The sequence below is a fragment of the Equus caballus genome, unplaced genomic scaffold, assembly GCF_041296265.1.
Source record: "Equus caballus isolate H_3958 breed thoroughbred unplaced genomic scaffold, TB-T2T haplotype2-0000562, whole genome shotgun sequence".
Classification (NCBI taxonomy): Eukaryota; Metazoa; Chordata; class Mammalia; order Perissodactyla; family Equidae; genus Equus; species Equus caballus.
Genome location: NW_027221925.1, coordinates 33,155 through 57,275, shown reverse-complemented (window position 1 = coordinate 57,275; position 24,121 = coordinate 33,155). Strand labels below are relative to the sequence as shown.

The following is a 24,121-nucleotide window of genomic DNA, read 5'->3' as shown; positions in this document are numbered from 1 at the left end:
GTTAGGATTCAGGCCCATTATATTTCAGGAGGGAACAACTGCCCCCTTCCCCTTTATAAGCAGAAGTGTGTCATTTTCCCCCATATCTTGCCTATGAAGTGTCCAGCCACTCATTAGGACAACTGACCTGGCTCTCATCAGGCTGCTCTAGGGGTAAGGACTAGGGCAACGGGCACCAACAGACATATTACTTACTGGGAGGCATTTCATGAGAAATCTGTCTCTTATCTAGAATACCCTATGTACACATTCAGGATTAAATTAATAAAAATGAACGTTAAAAGCCGGTGGGAGCTATCTTTCACCATTGCCTTTATTTCCTCCTCTTCTCCTTTTCTGGTTTAAATTGCCCCAGAAAAATATTTTCTATTTAGAGACAAATTGTACATTTTAATATGATATTTAAATTATGTAAGCCTATTTACATTTTTACATTTGATATAGTTTTTTTTAACAACAAAAGGAATATCACGGGAATATTTCTTCCATGGGATCGTGGAAACCTGTGCTTTAGTATCTCATCCGCAACAATTAATCCTGGCTCTACATCTCAAGGATTGTGTGACACAAGAAAAGAGTTAGTTCCTCCTCTGAGGGAGTGATAGCAATTTTAATTGCCTTTAGATTGGTATAACGATAAAAATAAAAATTTAGCCATAAATTCACCAAAGAATTCATAGCACATATTCAGAATTTAATAAATGGAAGAACCCTTTGTTTGCTAATAGAAATTGTTAGTACTTTAAATTAAGTTAGAATTAAAACTTGGAAGTGAAGGAATACTTCACTTGCTGGTGAGTAGATACACATAAAGACACTTCTCTGAACATCAGCACTCTTGTTTCTTTTCAATTATTTTATTGAGGTCATAGTGGGGGTTATAACATTGTGTAATTTCATGGTACATTATTGCTTATCAGTTTCTGTATAGACTGCATCATGCTCACCACTAATAGTCTAGTTTTTATCTGTCACTATACATATGTGCCTGTTTACCCGTTTTTTCCAGCCCTCCAACCCTTCTCCTCTGGTAACCACTGATGTGTTCTCTTTGTCCATATGTTTGTTTGTCTTCCACATGCGAGTGAAATCATGCAGTATTGGTTTTTCTCTGTCTGGCTTGCTTCCATGTCTTGGCTATTGTGAATAATGCTGCAGTGAACATAGGGATTTATAAACCTCTTTGAATTGTTGACTTCAAGTTCTTTGGATAAACATCCTGTAGCGGGATAGGTAGGTTGTTTGGCATTCTATTTTTAACTTTTTGAGAATTCTTCATACTGTTTTCCATAGTGGCTACACCAGTTTGCATTCCGACCAGGAGTGTATGAGTATTCCTTTTGCTCCGCATCCTCTCCAAGATTTTTTACATTTTGTCCTGGTAATTATAGCCGTTCTGATCAGCGTAAGGTGATATCTCATAGTTTTGATTTTCATTTCCCCAATAATTAGTGATGTTCAACATTTTTTCATGTGTCTGTTGGTCATCTGGATATCTTCTTTGGAAAAATGTCTGTTCATATCCTTTGGAGCAGAAATAAAGAAATGGAAAGATATTCAATGTTATGGATTGGAAGAATACACATAGTTTCAATGCTCAGGGGCTGGCCAGGGGGTGCAGTGGTTAAGTGCACATGTTCTGCTTTGGCGGCCCAGGGTTTGCCGGTTGGGATCCCGGGTATGGACATGGCACTACTTGGCCATACTGTGTTAGGCATCTCACATATAAAGTCGAGGAAGGTGGGCACGGATCTTAGCTCAGGGCTGGTCTTCCTCAGCAAAAAGAGGAGGATTGGCAGCAGACATTAGCCCAGAGCTAATCTTACTCCAAAAAAAAAAGTCCATATTAGTGAAAGCAATCTACAGATTCAATGCAATCACAGTCAGAATCCCAATGACATTCTTCACAGAAATAGAACAAAGAATCCTAAAATTTATATGGAACAATAAAAGACCCCAAATAGCCAAAGCAATACTGAGAAAAAGGAACAAAAGTGGAGGCATCACAATCCCTGACTTCAAAGAATACTGCAAAGCTATAGTAATCAAAACAGCATGGTGCTGGCAAAAAAACAGACACATAGATCAATAGAATAGATGTGAAAGCCCAGAAATAAAACCACACATCTATGGGCAGCTAATCTTTGACAAAGGAGCTGAGAACATACAATAGAGAAAGGAAAGTCTCTTCAATAAATGGTGTTGGGAAAACTGGACAGTCACATGCAAAAGAATGAAAGTAGACCATTATCTTACACCATACACAAAAATTAACTCAAAATGGATTAAAGACTTCAATGTAAGATCTGAAACCATAAAACTCCTAGAAGAAAATATAGGCAGTACACTGTTTGACATCAGTCTTAGCAGCATCTTTTTGAATACCGTGTCTACTCAGGCCTGGGAAATACAAGAGAAAATAAACAAATGGGACTATGTCAGACTAAAAACCTTCTGCAAGCAAAAGAAACCATGAACAAAATGAAAAGACAGCCCACAAACCAGGAGAATATATTTGCAAATCAAGGGGTTGATTTCCAAAATATACAAAGAACTCATACCACTCAATGACAAATAAACAAACTGATCAAAAATGGGCAGAGGGTACACACAGACATTTTCCCAAAGAAGTAGTCTTGTTTCTTTACCATGCAAATCCAATATCTTCCACCATAGTATCATTTCTATTACTCTCAGAAAACAAGGATCTTTATGGAGGAACGTGGAGGGGACTCATACTACTCTTTTACATTACTATTATTTTTCTCTTCATGGATTGCTGCTGATGCTGCTGCTAATTGTCTCTTAACCAATGCTGTCTGATATTTCTCTTTGTCTATCTGAATTTCTTCCTCTTCTAATAATCTACTTGCACAGGCGGTCATGGGTCCTGAAGTAGCTCTGCTGCCCTCAGGAAAGTGGTTCTTGATTTCAAACACATTCTTGCTTCATCAGAGAACACAAACAATGATATGGAGTTCAAGGTTTGAGGCTGGAAAGGCAAAGTCCCACAGTAATGTTTAGGTTTTTCTTTTAGTGCACGCCTAACTCTTCAACACATCTTCACACGTGATAATTTCCAAAACTTCCTGAATAGCAATGTAAATCAGGTTCCTGTTCTTTCTATAGGAATCTATGTTTTCATGCAAATTAAAGGATATGGTTTCTTATTAATGCTCAGTGTCCCTGAATATTAGCAAGCAATCAGAAGGTGAACTACCTGGTATAAATTAGAGAGACCAAAAAAGTATGATGAACTAATTTGTGAGTGTATTTAGCAAAATCTCATCTTTTACAGAAAACATATTCTACGGCACTTGCAATTAGAATAACTATTTTCCCTGAACTGAGATAAACCTTTGTTCTATTAGATATAGAAGGCCACTTTTATCTGGAAAAAATAGGAGGGAAAAATGAGAATTTTAAGTTGGAGTTGAAAAATAGTGGGTTAAAAGTTAAGAGAACAGAGTGGAAGTATTTGTACTTGATCTGCTAAGGCTACAAGCTTAACTGCATTTATAAAAAGGGCTTGGACTGTTGTGAAGTCACCATGGACACGGTGAAGATTACAAAATGAGTATTAAGTCTCAAAATGATTTACTCAGATCAAAATTATTAAGTAAAATTTTAAAACTTATTTGTCAAACATGTAAGAAACTCTGTGTCTTTGGAAACATAATCATATTATTGATATGGGGATCATAAATTTTAACTACTATTATTAGAACGGTATTCACCATGAAATAATATACCACTGAGAAAAAAATATAGTGAAGGAGTCTTTAAAAAGTTTCTATAACATAAGAAATTATGGAATGAAGATCTTCCATAGAGTCATATTAGTTCTGAAATAACATGGGTGAAATGTTATTGATTTTTATCTGTTGTAAATATTCCATCATATTTATTTCATTTTAGGGAACAAACGCGTATTCCTAAGAGTTGCTGAATATTAACAGATATTTTCCCCATAAGGTATTAAACTCAGCAGCCATGAATCCATCTCCTCCAAGAGTTAACAGAAATCTTATCTTTATCGTTGTGGACAGATTATTTTACACATTTCCTTCTTATGAATAAGAATTAATCAATTTCATATTTTTTCCCCAAAGAACACATTGTCAGTCTAGGAACTAGAAGGCAGATACCTTGATTTTTGTTTAAGGCATTAATTTACCTAAAATTTATTTGAGTCTATTTTTAAGAAAATGAGGAAAATAGTTTTGTATGGAAACCAGTAGAAGATAATAAATACTAATGATGAATTCAAATGTTATAAAATGTTCTCACATCTACAATTAAAATAGTTGAGTTTGTATTTTCACTCTGCATTACAGTCCATCTATCGAGACTGTGGAAGTTACGTTGTGATTTTCACAATTTTGTGTCTCTGGGTAGTTGCAAACTTGATGTTTAAAACTGAGTGTGCAATGTAACAATCATACCATAGTAGCTCTATTTTACTGAGCGAGTACTAGGCTCCAGGCCCTGAGATAAACGCTTTGTCTGAGCTATAAATCACCTCTTCCTTGGACAGCATAGGGTATTATGCACTCAGATCTTTATATGATGATAAGAACCTGGAGGCTGAAGGTGTTTCAGAGATTTATCTGAGGTCACACCCTAATAAGTGGCAGGACATGGATTAACAATTGCATCTATATGACTCACAACCTATTCTTCATACTCTACATTCTGCTTTTTCCATTAGTTAGAGAAATTGTAGATCTTAAGTAGTTTAAAAAGAAATGTGGAGTTACAAATTTTATTGAAGGCCAGAGGTCCACGATGCTTCTTCGAGAAACGGATGTTTATGTGTAATAACCTGCTCTAAGCAGGTGACCACGTCATTAATCAGAATTGCTCCCTAACTGCTGTGGCCAGGTGAGGGTTAGTGGCGTTTTTCAGGATCTTATGGCACTACTAGAGGAGAGATCCATTTTTCAACTGACATTGCCAGGAAAAATTTAAAATACACCTCCTACCCTGCCAACATGTTGAACTTTGACCCGGGTGTCTCTACATAGAGAATCCAAACAAACAAAAACCCATATAGGCTCAACCATAGAACTCGTTGCTTGATTAAACAGAACTAAATTTTACCCCGACTCTTCAATTCCAAGAACAGGCAGACTGGAATTGGCAAAGCCTTCTTCAGAAATCAATGGACAATTTGCCGCTTAAAGAACTATGCACTGAACAACGTAATAAACAATCACAATTTCAGTAATAAGTTTCCTGACACAACAGACTGGCACTTTGCACAGTCGTAATGAGAAAACAGCAGCTGAGGAACCGCAGAAAAGGAGCTAGACTTTACTGGAATACAGATTATACTGAGCTAATTAATGATTTTCCCAAATGCCTTGTTGATTAGATATTAAAGTAAAAATCCCTTATATAATTTCTATATTTAGGGACACCATATAATTTTCATCCAAGCCAGGATTTTTCCGATAATGAAGAAAGCTCTATATTTATTTTTCTAAGACAACAGGAGGAAAGACGGGCTCACTTGAGCAAAGCAGGAGACACGATTCTTTTATTTATAGTTGTCACGTATTAGTGTGTAGAATCAAGAAGTCAAAAAATGCCTTGGAGTTGGAGAAATCATGACTTCTAATACTGGGTCAACCTTCAGTTGTGTGATTTTGGGTGAATTAATTACTTTCACTGAAAAATGAAGAGAAGAAAAATACCTAACTTGAAGGCTTGTGAGAATTAAAAATTATATCTATAACATAATTAACACAGTGCCTGGCTTGTTTAAAATACTCAATAAGTAGACATATTTAGAATCCTACTTCTCATTGTGTAGCTTAATTTATTATCATCAATCTATTTGTAATATTAATGTAGCTCTGAGTGTTGGGATCCTATGTTTTGAAACTTGAAAGGGATAGAAACCTCTGACTCTAATGTACCAAACTTCTACGCTCAGATCGGTCAAAAGTAAATCATACTGGGCCAGCTCCGTCGCCGAGTGGTTAAGTTTGTGCGCTCCGCTGCAGCGGCCCAGGGTTCGGATCCTGGGTGCGGACATGGCTCCACTCGTCAGGCCACTTTGAGGCGGCGTCCCACATCCCACAACTAGAAGGACCTACCACTAAGATATACAACTATGTACGGGGGGGTTTGGAGAGATAAAGCAGAAAAAAAAAGTAAATAGTACTCCTTAAAAATTCTGTCTTCATAAGATTAATTGTATATAGGTGTATTGAGTCTAAGGATCAAAGTAATGATATTCTACTTTGACTAGTGAAAAGCAATAGGATGTCCATATTAATATGATTAGAAGGAAACATCAGAATTAAATTGGTTTAATAAAGTCCAATTCATTCAATAATCTGGAGCAAAAATGTACTATTTTAGTATATAAATAAAATAAGAAAGTGATATTATGTATAGCTAAGAAATAAAATAAACACTGAACTTCAGTTAATTAATACATGTGAAATAGATTTTAGAAACATGGATTTAAGATATGAAAACTTCAGAAAAGTAAAGTGGAATTAGTTTCCAATTTTCAAGATTTACTTACTTCACCTCTTGTAAGCCAAAGCCAGTGATTTTTTTTTAATGGTTAGGGACCTATATCCACATTCAGGTATGTCTATAAGTGTTGTTTGCTTTTGTTTTTGCATATACTATATATTATTTACTTCTCAGCATTTAATATAATGACAATTGTGTAATTCCAAGACTAAGAAATTTAATGGAGCAAATTCTTAGTTAAAATATTCTCTCTTACTTTGTTTTTAATCAACTATAAGCTAAAGGATCAAAACTGTAACAGAAAACATAAAAAGAGTACATGTTATTTTCCTAGGATAGCGCTCTTACAACTTGTGTATTCTCGTAGCTATAACACAGCATAGGAAAGTACAAATGAGGTGATCTATTTTTTTCAAGAAAGTTTTAAAGATATACAATTTAAGGGCATAGTTTCTTCCTTTTTCACAGTGCAATCCATTTGCCAACCCTTTTAGCCTTTCCCTTTTCAGAACCCTGAACAACCAAGCTACATCTTACTGTGAACAAATTAGTTTTGACACCTTGAGACATTTAATTATTTGCAAAAGTGAGTCAGATGAAGGTGAAGTTGAGAGAAATGTTTTAAGCTCTAGGAAGATATATATGCTCAAAATTCTGTTAGTGAAAAGTCCATAAATAAACATAATGGAAATGTACAAATAAAGTTTCAAATTTTTAGGAAATGAACATATTACAAAATAGAAATGTAAGGTTTAGCAGGTCATCAGAGTTTTTACATCCTACTATTCAGAAGTCTTTTTCAGAGGTGCAGGAAATCTCAGAGAACGAAGTGAATGTGGTGTTCATTCAGCGCAGCCACTCATTTTACAGTGGCGGGAACTGAGGTGCAGAGAGGGTAAGGGATTTGCCAGGAGGTTAGGGTCACTTGCCAGTGTCTATTAAATTCAGTGAGAGAAACAACATCTAGGTTTCTTATTTGCCCTATATTATGTTATTAATTTCATTTGCCAATAACAATAGCAATTTAGGGGCATCTGAAGTCTGATGCTATGGATAACCTTTTTAATGAGCAAGTTGTGCTAATTAAATTTGTATAATCATAAAAACGGTATAGCTAATTTTTCCAAATACATCTATGGCTATGCTGATTTAAATGGCTATAATTCGAGAACTCTGAGAATTTTTAATCTATTAACTATTCCATTCATTTATTAATTAATAATTAGTAAATGTTTATTAAATGAACTATTTTGTGAATATGTGTGTGTGTGTGTATGTGTATTCTAAAGTTTGTTTTCCCTTACAATTTTTACAATCTTAAAAAAGTGTTAGGGGCTGGCCCCACCGCCTGGAGGTTGAGTTTGGCACACTCCGCTTCAGTGGCCTGGGTTCTATTCCCGGGCACAGACCTACACCACTCATCAGCAGCCATGCGGTGGCAGCAAACCACACGCAAAATACAGGAAGATTGGCACAGATGTTAACTCAGAGTGAATCTTCCTCAATAAAAAGAAAGCAAAAGAAAGATCGCCTTCTTCTGAGAGTGATAATTAGTTGAATTTGGTACATAAAATTAATATTTCAATTGATGTTTATTCATATTCATCCATGTAAGTTAAAATGTTTTAAGATATGAGATGCAAAATATGTCATGAAAACACATTTTTTTGGTATTTTTGGCCTGTCAATATATTTAAGATATAATGTGAAATATAATTAAGCTTTTTGCATTAAAGTGTATGAGAAACATTATCACATCATTTTTATCATACTTATAAGTGTAGGTATATTCAGCTTGAAACTGTTAAAAGTAAGTCTAAATAAGTGTAGGCAGAAGTGCCAATAGAAAAATACAAGCAGAAATATATAAATATCATACAATAAAAGAGACTATAAGTCTAGGACAAAATGTCCTTTTTATATATGCTGATTTTTTTCTGTTCACAATTCACACATGAATATTCTGCATACATTATATTCCTTAATATTGAGATACTTGGAAATTTTCTTTAAACGTGCCCAAATTCAAAGTTACTAATTGTTTAAATGAAGACATTCCCTACTATTTTCTAAATGAAAAGGGGTAATGTTATTTTAGAAATAGTGCGGACTTTCCTCCTTTTGTGATAATTCGTCTGGCTTACTTTTCATAGTCATTTTCATTTTCCGTTTCATTACAGTATTATGAAATGTTTACAGAATCCCCCACTATAATCAAAAGATTGGTAGATTTCTAATCGCTTTAAATGATGCATACACATATCTTTGTTTTGTAAAATATATTTAAAAAATACTCCTTTTTTAATGCTGAATGATGAAGTTGCAGAACTACTCCCACATCCAGGAAGCTGTGGATTATCCACGTATCTAGCTGTGCATAGCTCTATAGATTTATTCTTTGTCTATTTATTGCATCGTTGAAATGTTTTTACAGAAAGAATTCTCTTAGCAAGATTATAATAAAAATTACTTCGACTTTTGAAGAACAGAGTCTTTCATGATTAATGACACACAAAGTTCTGCTCGAAGTTTCCTTAACATCTCAATAAAGTATTTTGATATTTTACAATTATTCTGATGCTATAGAATCACGTGTGATTTGTTTTCTATTTAATTATTTTTATTAATTTCTATTAAGGTAATTTTCCATTTATTTGTTTGAAAAATTCTATGTTCACAGTTAATTTGAACAAAACTTTATTTACTTCTCTAGGAAGGAAAATAGGGAAAATTGTCAACATGTTATATAACTAAGGACAATATTCAACACATTAAACAAAGATGGGAGTAGTCATCTTTTTCAGACAATAACTAGCAGCAAATACTTCGATACTATAATTGACATCCATAAACTACTTTCCTTGAAGCATCTAAAAGTAATTTGTAGAAATTACTTAATTAGCCTCTCAGCAGTTCCCGGCAGTGGATTGCATTGTAATTACAGTGTACTTTGTATTCACAGTATTGATGGAGAGCATGAGCGCAGATATCTGTACAGCGCTACATGTGCAAAGGAAGCCGGGACCCGGTCAATAGGAAAGCCTGCACGGGCACATTCCTCACACTTGTTCGCTAAGGGGGACAGGTAACCAAGGTTGTTTTGTGTACTCTTCCTCTTCGTTAGTTTAGGTTACCCCCGAAATATCTCACCGACTTTCACATTTTTTCTGTTCTCTTTGCTCTCTGTCACAGACAAAAAAATTTAGATGTTTTGAAAAATAACTCACTGAGAATATACACTTCATGTTGTTTTCATAGGCTAAGAAAGAGGGAGAGACAGATACAGAGGGAAAGAGTACAAATTTAGGAAAAGTCATTGGCAAGTGAAATTAAATGCCCAAAGCATGAAAGCTTATAGAAAGTTCAGGAAATACTTCTTACATTTGATGAGTCCAGAGTGGACAATACATCGGAAGTGTACTAAATTGAGTAATTGGAACAAATGCTTCTTTCCTTTCTGTATCCAGGCAGTTGGTCACATAACCCTGCATTTTCTCCCTTTAGAGGCAGAGGTTATTTCTCTAACCTTTGTCTTTGGACTGGGGCATGTGGTTCCCTGATTCAAAGGATGCTAGCAGACATTGTGCAAATTGAGGCTTAAAATGGACTTGCACAGTTGGACTTTCCTTCATGTGGTTCTTGTATTGCCACAGTAAGATGTCTCTGGGGCCCATCCAGTGGCGTAGCAGTTAACTTCGCATGCTCCGCTTCAGAGGCCCACGGTTTGCCTGTTCAGATCCTGGGTGTGGACCTACACACACTTATCAAATCATGCTGTGGCAGGCATCCCACATATAAAGTAGAGGAAGATGGGCAAAGGTGTTAGTTCAGGGCCAATCTTCCTAGCAAAAAGAGGAGGTTTGGCGGTAGATGTTAGCTCAGGGCTAATCTTCCTCAAAAAAAAAAAAAAAGAAGAAGAAGAAGAAGATGCCTCTGCTGGCCTGCTGATACATAGAGGATGGGAGACAGATGAAAGAAACTGGCAATCTCCAGCTTGGAGCTAAGCCCAGATGAGCCCACCCTAAATAAACTTACGTACAAGCGCACAGATGAAAATGAATGATTCCCATTTCAGGATCCAGAATTTTGGGGTAGTTTGTTTCACAATATTATTTTGGCAACATTTGACCGATATAGAATGACACAGTGGGAATTGTAAGTTAGATTCAAGATATAGAGAGACTTTTATTTTGGATTTCATTTTTCTATAAGAAACTGTTCATTTTTGCATTTGTATACGCATTCACATGTTAGGGATAAACTAAACAAGAGCTTTAATTTACAATTTGATTTCAGTGTCAGTATTTAGAAGGCTCTATTACATGGTGACTTCAACATTGTTTCTGGTCTTGACCTTAAAGAAACAGACAGCCAATTATTTCTCCAGCCAAAATGGCTTCACCTGGGATCAGCAAAGAACTGCAATTTGGAGTCTGCAACTATGGCAAGCCACATGCAAGTCCTGAGCAACAAGGGGAGGAGAAACCCTCTTATAGAGGGGCAAAGAAAGTTGGGAGAGCTATTGTAAGCAAAAAGCCCATTGGAGGAGACTGGGAGATCAAAGCGTGGCGGCTTTTCATTGGCTGTGTTGTGACAGTCTCTCCTTGGCTATTACTGGGCAGGAAGAGGAAGTCTTCTTCCTGTTGGGCTCTGCAATGGTTAATACATATGAGAGCTCTCCTTTCTGGCCTCTCAACTCTATTTTCAGTGAGGTTTCTGTTTATTGATTTTCACACTGCTATTGCTGATCGAGCATATTCTTGACTAATAACTGTGAAATCTTTAGGTTACCTTCATTTCAAATTAGAATAAAACACCAATACCATGAGCAAAGCTTGTTGATAAAATTATTGCTAATAGCTGTATATTGACTTTCAGATATTGGTGAAATATTTGAGTCACACAAATGTTAAAGCTCATGAAACAAGCATGATGAAGTCCATGAGTGAGGTAGGAATTGCAAAAATTTAATACTTTTTTAAGCCTTTATTTGTGACTATCACATAGCCTAATGTTACAGAATTACTGAATGTGGGGAAGAAAGAAGCCCATTTTCATTATCTTTCCTCAAAGACAAGACACTAGTTAAAAATGATAGTAAAAGCACATTTTCATGTAGTTACAATTTTTTTTCTGGGGATGAGACCTTTTAAGATGTACCTTAGCAATTGTATCTCAATAAAGCTGAAAAAAATTTTTGCCTTGTCACAAACTTGTACATGATGTTGAAAGAAAATGAAAAAGCAGCTACTTATGGTGTTTCTGATATGATACATCATGAAGTATATTTGCTAAAATATTTAATCTAAATATAATTAATTCCTTCAACCTTGTTTCTAAATTATAGGAAATAAATGGAATTAAGAAGAAATCATTAAGTAAATCCAGAAGCAGGACAAGCTATAAGACAACTGTCATTAGTTCATAAGAAATTGCTGTCACAAAATAAAAAAGTTGAAGCAAGTTGAGAGTCGAAAAGTGACTAAGAAGATATAACAACCAAATTCAACGAGTGAAATTAAATTGTATCATATATCTAAAAATATTTATGAAGTCATTGTTGGAAAAACTCAGAGCATAAATATACTATCCAGGCATGAAGTGTCATGGAATCTATACGTGAATTACAAGTGATTTAAAATAAATAAAAGAGATACAGAGAAAAAGAGAGAGAGGATTTCAACAATATCCAAAAAGTAAGTTTGAATTTCTACTCACACACAAAAAAACAAATACTGTACTTTGTAAATAATAACACAAACTAGGGACAAATTTTATTTTACAACCAGTCATAATCGATATGTTGCTGGACCCACTCGTTGACAGTCAAGGGGATTCTAATCTGCTGCTTGCTCTAAAGAGCCCTTAACATTTTATATCAGGAAAGGTGCATTATTCCATGTGTGTAAAATAAAAGGCATGTCTTCGTAGTTAAAAATTCAGAGATTATCTGTCTATTTTGAAAACGAACCGCATCCTTCTTTGGCCACATTTCTTGATTCATATTGTAAGGATGAGTTTTAATCAGGCAGCAGGCGTATGAGAAACACTAGAAGTAAAAGATCTAATGAGGATAACAATCCAAACTCAATTCAGGAAATGTTCGGAAAGCATCTTCCCTGAGCTATGAGCCCTTTTACTTTGTGAGATTATTTGAATCAATCTACTTGACCACAAACAATGAAATCTTTCAAGTCCAAGTGTGGAAAAAAAGAGAAATCTTTGTCAAGTTCATTTACTATTAGAGAATTAGGACAAACAACCTGGTGGCAGCCACTTCAGAGCTGACCAAAATCTAATGTGGTTCTCCACACCCCTCTGGAGAAAGTGGGTATTATGTAGAATGTTGCCATCTTGTGCGTGCTATGAGATCCGGCAATGCTGAGAAATAATTTTCCTTTAAAAAATCTGACTCAAAACACCTTTTGTAATTTATATTTGATAATAAAAATTTTCCGCTTTTAGATTTAATTCTTAATCTCAGAAGCTTATTCTTTTTAGCAATGTTTGCCATTGATCTAGGCTTGGACGCGGAATTAATTTTAATATACACCCATTTCATTTGGTAAAAACGTATACTTGCAGCATCTCTAAATCATACAAATATAAAATTAATTATAAATATTAAATACATTATATTTAAATGCATATAACCATTTTTCAAACAGCTTATTTACTTTTAAAGTTGTTGATATTTTACTTTTTCAAATAAATTTTATCTAACTTTATCTTCTTCAAATATTCAAGTACGTCAAATAATTTTCTTATGCTAGCTTAATTTTACCTTGTTTTCCATTTCATTTTTAACATATTCAGTTTACCTGTATAAGTGTTCTAGTATTAGAAAGTCAAAGAAATTGGCAAGTTAGGATGCTTTCAAAGGGAAATTTAGTATTACTATCATCGATGGCAGTGATACTGTGAAGTATTAGAAATAACATACTAAATATTTGCAGATAGGGTGGCTATATACAATGAGTCTTGAGTGAAGTGTGATGCTTTAGTCATACACTTTATTGTATTTGCTCATCTCTCAGAGGTATTCACTAAAACTGGGGCGCTAACCATGTGAAGAAATGCGCATTCTCCGTGCTTTAGAATTTCATTCCTTGTGTACCAAGTACAAAAACCTGTAGTTTTCTCAAGAAACTTTACCTTCAAACTCTCTACATAAAAGAGCATTATGAATATTTTTATCAGCTGTATTTTAACATTAAATAAATAACTCAAATAAAGATTGGCTTGGCGTGTAACCGGTTTTAAGTGTGTCTAGTGGAAATTAGAAAGGTCTTTTTCTTTAAATGATAGATTTGTGATCACTGACTTAGCCTCCGTATCTGTCACTGGTCTGTTCCGTCGTCTGTTTCCTCCTGAGTGAGATTGGGTAGGTTGTTGCTAGGAACTTAGTCTGCTGGGTCACTCAGTGTGTTAGTGAGCAAGAGGATGGAGGGTCTCTATGATCTTATTTCTGAAGCATCGATTGTGAGGCCTCCTCTTTCACTTCTCATTTACTTTACTTGATTGTTCTCTCTTTTCTTCTGTCAGGCGTTCTGTCTTCTAAGGGTTGGTCAATTTTATTTTTTCAAAACATTGACTCATCCTTTTGATCTTTTGTCTTTCTCCTCTATTTCCTTTCTTCTGTTCTCACCTTTGTGACTTCCATCCTTCTGTTAGCTTTGGATTCAGTTTTCCCTTTTCCTAGTTCTGTGTGTTCTCACTTAGGTTGTCAATTTGAGGTCCTTCTTCTTTAAGACATTACAAGTTGATCACTGCAAACTTCCCTCAGTATTATTTTTGCTGCATCCCATAATTTTGGTGTGTTTTTAATTCTTTTTGTTTGTCTTGAGCTATTTTTTAATTTCTCTCTTGATTTCCTCTTTGACCTAATGTCTGTGTAAGAGGCTGCTGTTTAATTTCCATCTCTCAGGAATGATGCAGGTTTCTTCCCGATATTGATTTCTAGTCTCACTCCATTGTGTTCAGGACAGATGCTTGGTATGATTTCAATCGTCTTAATTTTGTTAAGATTTGTTTTGTGACCTCAAACGTGATCCCTTCTGGAAAATACTCTGTGTGCTCTTGAGAAGAAGGAGTATTCTGCTGCTCTTCAATAAAATGTTCTTAGTATTTAATGTCATTTATTTCTACCGTGTCCTTATTTTCCGTCTGGATGTTCTATCCATTGTTGAAAGTTGGGTCTTGAATTCGCCGACTTTCAACTTGTATAATCTAGTGTTCAGAATACATAAATATCTCTTAGAACTCAATAACAAGAGACAAATAAAACAATTAAAATAGGCAAATGGTTGAAATAGACATTTCTCCAGAAGATATGCGGATGGCCAATAAGCACAAGAGAGATGCTACATGTCATTCATGATTAGGGAAAGGGAAATTCAAACCACAATGTGCTACTGTTTCAAACTCAATGTGTAGGCTGTATTCAACATAAAGGAAAATCACAAGTGTTGGTAAAGATGAGGAAGAAGGGGAGCCCTCATACATCACTGGTGGGAACGTAAAATGATGCAGCCACTGTAGAGCACAGCTTTGCATTTCTTAACATCTTCAAGCAATCATTGCCTTTGAGTTGGACAGTCCATTGTGAGGCATCTCCAAAAGAACATGGAAAACATATGTTTGCAGGAAAACCTGTCCATGGACATTCAAAGCAGCATTATTCACAGTAGCCCAAAAATGAAATAAACCCAATTTTCCACCAAATTATGAACACATAAAGCAAATGTGGCATATTGATACTATGGGATATAACACAGCCCTAAAAAGGAAGAAAGCACTGCGACGTGCTAGGCCCTGGATGATCCTTAAAAAAAGTGTGCTAATTGAAGTGGTACACAAAGCCACAGATTCTATGATTCCATTTGAATGAAATGCCCAGAATAGCAAATCTGCAGGGAGAGGAAACAGATAAGGTCTTTCTGTGGACTTGGGTTAGGGCAAAGCACAGAGACAGCGAGGCTGGGTTTCTTTGCAAGGTATTAAAACTGTTCTGCAATTAGATAGTAGTGAGAGCCACACAACATTCTCATTGTCCTAAACGTCACTGACTTGTGTACTTTCAAATACTTAAAATGGTGTATTTTATGTTGAGCAGATTTTCTTCAGTGAAAATTTGAAATTAGGGTAATTCATGCAGCTATTAGGGGTAAGGCACGGTGTAGCCCTGAGAGTAAACAGCTGATTAGGGTCTAGAGGCGAGTACGAAAATCACACAAGCAACAGTCTGACATCCAGTCCATAGTCATGGTCTCCACCTTGAAAAGACCAGTCGAGAAAATAGGTCAGTGGTCTTGGGGGCCCTGGGAATCTGTTCAGAGATCTCGGTTATACTGGGCAGTATTCTCACCTCTTGGACCCTCTGGTGTAGGTAGGTTTGAACTTGTCAGTTGTTGATGTACATGCAGGTGGTAGACCATGGGAGGGCCCCGACCCCTCCTTCCTTGGCCAGTAGAGATAGTCTGAGGCCAGGTGGTTTCCTAAAACCATTTGGCAGAGACTTAGGCGACTGTCCTACAAGGAGTAGAATAGAGTCTCATGGAGCTGCTGTCCGTGTTGGGTTGTTTGTCCACACTTCTGGGTGGCCTCAATTACCTGCTTTTCTGTGGCTACGGCCACTACCCTATGCCAGTCCAGTCATCCTAGTAGAACAGACATATCTCTTTGGGTCGGTGGTAGCCTGTCAGGGCAGGAAACTCAGGGACTCTTGGTCTGTGGGGTGCACCTCTAGGGGCAGGTCCGTGGAGACAATGATGTACTGCAGAACATCGCCTGGGGAAAGCTGGTCAGAGGATGTGGGGGAGAGCGGGGTACCAGGGAGCGCCTTGTGACGTGCGCCCACAGGAAGACCCGAAAGTAGATGTTCCTGCTATGAAATAGTCACCGGCTCTTGGGGGTCAAACCAGCGATTGGTGCCCATCCAGTGGCTCCCTGTGCTCTACGATTCCAGGTGATACAATCAAAGCGTGTGTGGGCCAAGAGCTGCTTGTGCCCGGGCACAGAATCACCAAGGTGGCCTCAAAGGCTCCCCCAAAATGACTCCTCAAAAAACAGCTGGGGCAGAAAATGTGTGGAGTATTTTGAAGGGAAGCTTGGGGCAAAGATGCTGTTTGATGGAGCTGGCTAAAATTGAGTTTCTCATCAGGGCAGGCACTTCAGCTGGGGTACCGGTGATTGGAGGCCATGTGACAGGCCCACCAGTTTCTGAGTCCCGATGCTGGGCAGCCCGCTCAGCCCACTGGACTGATGAAGTGGTGCTTACGAAGCCTCTTGCTGGCCTTGTGGAAAGCAGGGCAGTGTGGTGGGAGAAGTCGTGATAGTGTCAGAGGGAGTCATGGCGGGGATTGCGGTGTGGAAGGGGGAGAACTGGAGGCAGGTGCGGTGGATGTGTGACCAACAATGGTCAGGAAGGGAAACCCGGGTGTACCTGGGGCCAGCAGGGGGCCAGCAGAGTCATGTGTCAAAACCAGACGGCGGGCCCCAAGAGGAGCCTCTTACGCTAAGCCCCACGTCACCAAACTGAGTCTTGACTTCATTAGATTTTCGACTCTCCCGGAAACAGAATCTTAAACCAGTGGATCAGGAATCCCCCAATCAGTACTAGGTAGGTATTCCACGTCATAGACTGCTGCTGTCCCCTGAGGAAAGTAACCTTGCAATAAGCCAGCCACCCTCCCGCCTGCTGTGACTTCTTTTCCTTCTCCCTTCTGCCTTTCAAAGTCTTTCATTCTGTACAGCTCCTTGGAGCTGCTTTCTATCTGCTAGATTGGATGCCTCTGGGTGCAGGAATTGGTGAATAAAGCAATGAAGTTCTTTAGACTTACACAGTTGCATTTTGTTTCTTAACGGCTTGGTGGCAGCAGTGGGATTGGAAGGAGACTTCTCATGGCTTCGGGGATGAGAAACACGAGCGTTGGTACCCATGAAGCCTTTGGATTCTCCATCTTTTTTGCTGTCTCTGAGGGCTGTGGGTAAGTGTCTCGTGCATCTCAGCTCCACTCTCCTTGCATTGAGCTCCTGGGCTAAGTGACTTTCCAGGCGCAGGTTAACGGGCCAGTGTAGTCTGACAGGATGCTCTAGCAGAGCATCTGTCTCAGCCCTGGGTTCGTCCACAGTGCCAGTCAGAGTCTTAGCAGGCAGCTGGAGCTGGCAGATGGTTCCCTGGGACGCTGAGTCTCTAGCCCTTGGTTAGTCCACAGTCCCAAATTTGGTGGGGTCCGCTGGTTCTTCCTGCAGTCCCGAGTGTTAGGGTCTGCTGGTTCCGTGCGTAGTTCTGGCCAGGGGAGAGGGTGGCACAGACTTGTGCCATATCCACACCCGGTCCTTGAAAACTTCCCACATGCATTTGACACGCATTTTTCTCTCCTTTGACTGGATGCAGATGTCGATAAGTTCTGAGGAAATGGCAAAGGCACAGTGTGGAGGAATTCTGGGACCCTGCGTGACTACTTGGAAGAGTGCTGTCCCCTCCACCTGAACACCACCCGGCACTACCAGAAATGAGAGGTGTCCTGTGATCGTGGATTGGAAGCCTCCATGTTGTTAAGATGTCAACTTCTTCAAAGAAATGAGCCAATTAAATGCAGTCCTTATCAAAATCCCAATGACATTTTGTGCTGAAAAACACCCATCCTAAAACTCGTATGGAATCTCAAGTATGCCCAGATGTCTAAACTGGTCTTGAAAGGAAGTACTAATTTGGAGGACTCTCTTTTTACTGATTTAAAACTTGCTACAAACCTACAGTATCAAAACAGCATTGTAATGGCGTAAAGACAGACACATAGACAATCGGAACAGAATAGAGAGCCCAGAAATAAGATTGCCAAGGTTATTCAACAGCGGGAAAACAGTCTTTTCAACAAGTAGTTCCTGAAAAAGTGGATATCTTCATGCAAAAAGTAAACTTGGATTCTTGCCTCACACCAGATATAAAACTTAATTCTCAATGGATCATGATCCAAATGTAAGAGCTGAAACTCTTTGAAGAAAACATAGGAGAAAACTTTCCACAATAGGATTTGGCAATGATTTCATGGATATGACACTCAAGGCATGGGCAATAAAAAAAAAGAGTACACATGCCAAAATTCATGAATATTAAAACTTTTCGGCCTCTGAAGACAATATCAACAGAGTAAAAACACAACCCATGCAGCATGGGAGGCCATATTTGCAAATGATCTATCTGACAAGGGCTGAATATCCAGAATAGATCTAGAACTTCTAAAATTAACAACAACAAAACAAACAACCCAAATCAAAAACGAGCCAGGTACTTGAATAGACTTTTCCTCCAAGAAGATACGCAAATGGTCAACAAGCATATAAAAAGATGCTTAACGTGACTAATCACTGGGGAAATGTAAGTCAAAATCTCAATGAGACACCACCTCACATCCATGTGACGGCACTCCAAAAAATAGACAGTGAAGAAAGGACTCAAACAAATGTTGGCAAAGATGTGGAGAAATTGGACGCAGGTACACTGTGGCTGGAAAGTAAAATGGTATAGTTGCTGTGGAAATCAGCATGGCAGTTCCATAAAACAATTAAAAAATAGAATCACTAAATGTCCCCTCAATTGTACTTTGGGATATATACACAGCACAGCTGAAAGCTTGGTCTCAAAGACATATTTGAACACCCATGTTCATGGCATCATTGTTCATGATCGCTGAAATGTGGAACAACCCAAGGATCCATCCAGGGGTGAATGGAGAAGCAACATGGGCATATCGACACACAACTGCATATTATTCATCCTTAAAAACTAAGAATAATCTGAGATATGATACAACATGGATGAACGTTTAGGACAATCAACCAGTCCCAAAAATACAGGCCTTGTGTGACTCCACTTATATGAAATTCCTGAAATGGCCAGATTCAGAGAGACGGACAGCAGATGCAGTGGTCAGGGGTGGGAGCAGAGGAATGGGAGTGACCGATGAGTGGGGACAAGGCTTCAGTTCTGTGGGGTGACAAGAGTTGTGAAGATGCATTGTGCTGATGGCTGCACCACCATATGACTTTGGTCAACACACTGAAGATGCGCTTAATGAAATTAATGTGCTTGATGGCGTGCACACAGAAAAATGGTCAAGACGGTAAGTTTTACATTGTGTGTATTTTAAGCGAATAAAAATAGATTTTCTGTTAAAAGTGCAAATACAAAGAAATGAGCAGAGTATGATTTAGTGTTGCCATTCGTGCTCTTCCATTCTGACCCTGGTGTTTGTCTCAGCCCTTGTACCTGAGACAACTTTGATCAGACAAATGCTTTCATTCTGGGCCTAAGAGAACCTTGAAATCAGAATTAAACAAATCTCTTCAAAATTTTTGTTACAATGTATTTTTCAGAGAAAAAATAATAAGACGACATTTTTAATATTAAATTTGTTTGTTTTATATTACTTTCAGGTCTACATCAGAATGATTCAATATGTGTGTATATTGTGAAATGATCACTATAAGAAGTCTGGTTGACGTCTATCATCAAGAGTTACAAATGTGTTTCTCGTGATGAGAACTTCTAAGATTTACGCTATTAGCAACTTTCAGAATGCAATATAGTAATATTAATTCCTTGACTGCTATAAAATACGCACCATAAAACAATTCCAGTGTATCCATTTTGTTATTAATTCACTGAATCTGTTTTTTCTCAGAATCAATTAATTGTTATGCAAATGACTGAATTTCTTTTAATCTACATCATAATGTACTGAGTACAGGTTCTGACATTTTAAGTTTTGTTTAGGTGTTATTCTTTCTAGCAAGTAAACTTTCCTGAATCTTATCAGTCATATCAAAATATATTCGGATGTATTTCTTCTTCCATCGATATTTAGTCACTGATAAAGTTCACCGTGTGCCATTTTAACCATTATCAGTTTTGTGTGCTGAGGGTGATTTTACCCAGTAATAGACACCGTGTAGGTTCGAAGTCTCCTTGGAGGATAAGCAGTGGGGGGAGGTCAAAGCATGGAATTTGTTTCATTTGCTGAGGGTCCATTTTGACCTTGCTCTTACAAAACGTGTTCTTTGCCCATTTGGGAATCTGAAGCCCAGAAAGTTGGAGGGACTGGCCCAGACCTCAGGAGGGGGTCAGAATCCAGAAGATCAGGCAGGGCTCTGGCTTCCTTAGCCAGGGCTCAACCCCTTCCCTTCGGGTTTTCTTTGGAAACAGGGACCTCATGGTCCTAGGGGAGCCCTGCCCACCCCGTCCATGGGGGCGGTCATCTTCCTGTTCGCATCCAATCATGCACAGGCACACTCACACCGATTTCTCCTGTGTGGACCATGCAGGGACCCCAGGAAAGAGCAGACACCAGGGAAGTGACAAGAGGCCGAGGAGAAGGCGGTCGGAGGCAGCTCTGCCATGAACAGTAGCATCCGTCCTCCTGCCTACATGCCCAGAAGGCCCGAGACAGACCGAAGAATCCCTAAGGTTTCTAGGTGTGTACCTGTTCCAAGGACATCCCTGGCCCAGCCTGGAGGGCACAGGACTGGGGAGCTGGAGTCCACTTCTGTGGGCACCTGCTACTCTGATGAGCCGTTCTCCTCTTGTGTAGACATTGGGTAGAGGAGAGAAGACCTTGGTGTCCTCCTGTTTCAAGTGGAGTGCGTCCAGCGGGTGACTCCCTGGGTTCCGTATGATGCTCACGAAGGGTCTGTGGCCCTTGGTTCTCCATCGATGACGCCCTGTGCTCTGAGCACCTGAGAAAATGCTTTCCCACCTGCTGGAGATCCTTTAGAACTGAGAGAGGTTTGGGGGTTCGGGTGGATGAGAACTTGGGATAAGGAAGAACATGCCAGAGCACTGTGAACTAAGGCCAGAGTCCAGGGACAAGACCAGTCCTTGTTGGACTCCCGAGGCCCTCAATTGGCTGGAGAGGAGAATCATTGCCTTGGTTGAGGTCAGGATGCCTCCTGAGAAAAAAGGACACCCAAGTGGAGGGACAGAAAGAATGAGGGAGAGGGAGGCTCCTGAGGTTCCTCCCACGGCCTGGAAGCCTGCAGGTCCTGCTCCTTTACCCCTGGGACAGTGGGGAGCCTCTGCCTTGAGGACACCCAAAGAGACTTCCTGTTTGGTGGCTTCTGCCAGGGCTGCAGTGCTGGTGCTGGCCACCAGGGGGCAGGCAGCCTCCAGCGTCAGTGGTGCCCAATGAGGTTGCGTTTTCACTGTTGTCACTTCTATTGGGATGTAATTGCCACACAGCACTGCCTAAGTTAACACTGTTGTGTGGTACATTTCAAAATTGCTAAGAACCAAGAAGCTAAACTTCTCATCACAAGCAAACACTTACTTTTCTGTTTTCGGTGACGGATGTTAAGTGAACTGGTGGTGTCATTGCGCAGGCTGTGTGCATCCAGTCCCTGTGCTGACTTCTTAAACTTACACGGCGCCCACTCAGCCTGCCTCAGCTGCTGGAGCAGCGAATAGCTGTGCAGAGGCCTTTCCGGCTGTGCCCCGCCTCAGAGAGAACTCACTCCTCCTGGTACTAGCGCTCCTCTCCACAGTCTGACTTGGTGAAGAGCAGGAGGAGGGGACACGAGTTTCACAATTCTTCACTCAGCGACTGTGCACCGAGCACTCACCCTGTGCCAGGTGCTCAGGTGGGTGTAAGTGCAGGGCTGACAGTGACTGAGTGGTCCCTGCCGGTCAGGAGCTCACACTCTGGAGGGGACAAGGACAAAAGCATGAAAGCAAAGACATGAGAGGGGAAAGAGCCAGCGCTGAGGGGACATTCAGGGGCCTGTGAGGGAGGGCCAGGGGTCACCGGGTAGGGGTCTGAAAGGCCTCACTGGGGCGACATTTCCTGGGACCAGAATGACAAGAGGGAGCCAGCCCTGCACAAGTCTGGGAGCGGCGTGTCAGGGAGAAGGCACCCCTGCTGTAGACGCTCATGGGCAGAAGGGGGTTTGGCCAGAGGATGTGAGAAAGGTGGCCAGTGTGGCTGGAGGGAGCCTGGGGGGAGAGAGGAGGCGGCGGAGGGCAGGGCCAGATCCTGGGGCCTGAAATCACGGTTCCAGTGCCTTGCATCTGTAAACGGCAAATGCCTCATATCTCACAATTTTTGTGGTTGAGGAATCAGACAGAGATTAGCTTGGTTCTTCTGCTCGAGATGCCTCAAGGCCGCGGCCGCGGCCTCAAGTGATGCTCGACTGGCAGAGGATTTCCTCTCAGGTTCACTCAAAGGAGTCGAGGTGCACTTTGGACTCAGAGCATGGGTTCCTTTCTGTCTGTTGGCCTGGGCGCTGCCTCGGTTCTCTCCCATGTGGGCCTCTGTGTATGGCAGCTCAAAACGTGTGTGCTTGATTCCACAGCTCAGGGACAGGAGAGAGAGAGAGACACGGGAAAGAGAGAGAGACGGAACTTAAGAGAGGGAATAAGAAACAAGTCAGAGACTTTCTATGTTTAAAATTTAGACATGACACTCGTCCACATTGGCTGTGTTCTATTGGCGAGAGCCAGTCACTAAGCACTCAGTGGTCACACAGGAATCTGTGAGGGATGTGTGTACCACGGGTGGGGATCTCTGGGAGCCACGGTGAAGGCTGCCCACCTCACAGATCAAGATGAGGCTCTTGGGTCTCTTTCTAAACAGAAGAGGAAACAATGGAGAGGTTTGAATCCAGAGGATGACAGTGTCTGGATTTCATTCATCAACCCTCTCCTTGTGCTGACATTGAAATGAGGCCAAGAGAGGAAGTGCCTGTTGCAATAGCGCATTGCTGAACCCAGGCCTGGTTTGAGTGGTGTTCATGCTACATCCCTTCTCGTAATTCTTCCATCTCTTTGTTTGTGCATTCCTTGCACTTGACACCACCTCACAGGTGGTATGGATATTATTTCATATACACCTGATGATGTCCCTAGCAAGTAGATTCTAGGCGGATTCCCCTTGGGCAGGTTTGGAGACTGGGGAGGCCCTGAGAGGCACAATGAGTTTTCCAGGACAGAGAACTGGTAAGATAAAGGAGGTCTGAATTCTGCTCTGCCTCCTCAAAGCTGGGACCCTCATCACATTCCCAGGGAGCTGTGGCTGGGGCTGTGGAAGCTCCTCATGTAGAGTTAAGAAGAAGACATGGGGGTGGTTTGGGTAGGTCCGATTACAGGAAGCAGCCCAGGTAATGGAATCTTGAAAAAGTGACCTCACTTCCTTGGCGATAGACCCCAACAGATTTAGAACTCTGGTAACCAGGCAGTTAATTCTAGAGACAGACCCCTAGCCAGTTCATCTGACTGGAGACACTTCGGAGTAAAACATGTTTACTTGTTGTGTACCAGTTTTCAGAGGCTCTAGGCTCAGGAAAACCCAGAGTGTGAGATTGTTGTGTTGTTGTGGACATCGGATCAAGCCTCATGGCCAATTTGGCAGGAGGTACCCAAAGGTAATGTGGGGCAGCCCAGGGCAGCCCACTGTAGGGCAGGACACAACTCGGATCCCACCTGAGCAGCCCCATAGCCCTTGCACCTTGTGTGAGGGTTTGTGTGTGAGTGTCGGTGTGTGTGTGTACGCGTGGGCGCTGTGCGGGAAGGCAGCAGGTGAGGAGTGGGTCCCTCCTGGGCAGGAGGAGAGTGTTATGTGCTGTCAGCCAG

The 24,121-nt window shown here is 40.1% G+C and overlaps 1 protein-coding gene and 1 long non-coding RNA gene across 4 annotated transcripts in view; one reads left to right on the top strand and one right to left on the bottom strand.

Moving 5' to 3' along the window:
- Positions 1 to 24,121, top strand: part of LOC138922165 (ral guanine nucleotide dissociation stimulator-like) — a 43,821-nt gene that overhangs the window by 9,985 nt on the left and 9,715 nt on the right. Inside the window, exons 2-4 of one of the 3 annotated variants that reach the window (XM_070258993.1) lie at positions 17,373 to 17,483; positions 17,894 to 19,622; positions 20,824 to 20,973. Coding sequence is in view for 1 of the 3 variants with exons in the window: in XM_070258991.1 (XP_070115092.1) it covers positions 23,788 to 23,913 (126 nt within the window). In the remaining 2 variants the exon portion in view is untranslated. Of the gene's footprint in view, positions 1 to 17,372; positions 17,484 to 17,893; positions 19,623 to 20,279; positions 23,914 to 24,121 lie in introns of those variants that run through there. The other 2 variants (XM_070258991.1, XM_070258992.1) reach the window with 2 other exon arrangements.
- LOC138922167 (uncharacterized) lies at positions 837 to 21,117 on the bottom strand. The gene is made up of 2 exons (XR_011435248.1): positions 20,982 to 21,117; positions 837 to 1,524 (listed from the first exon to the last, which is right to left on the bottom strand). It is a non-coding gene; the product is annotated as an uncharacterized lncRNA (long non-coding RNA).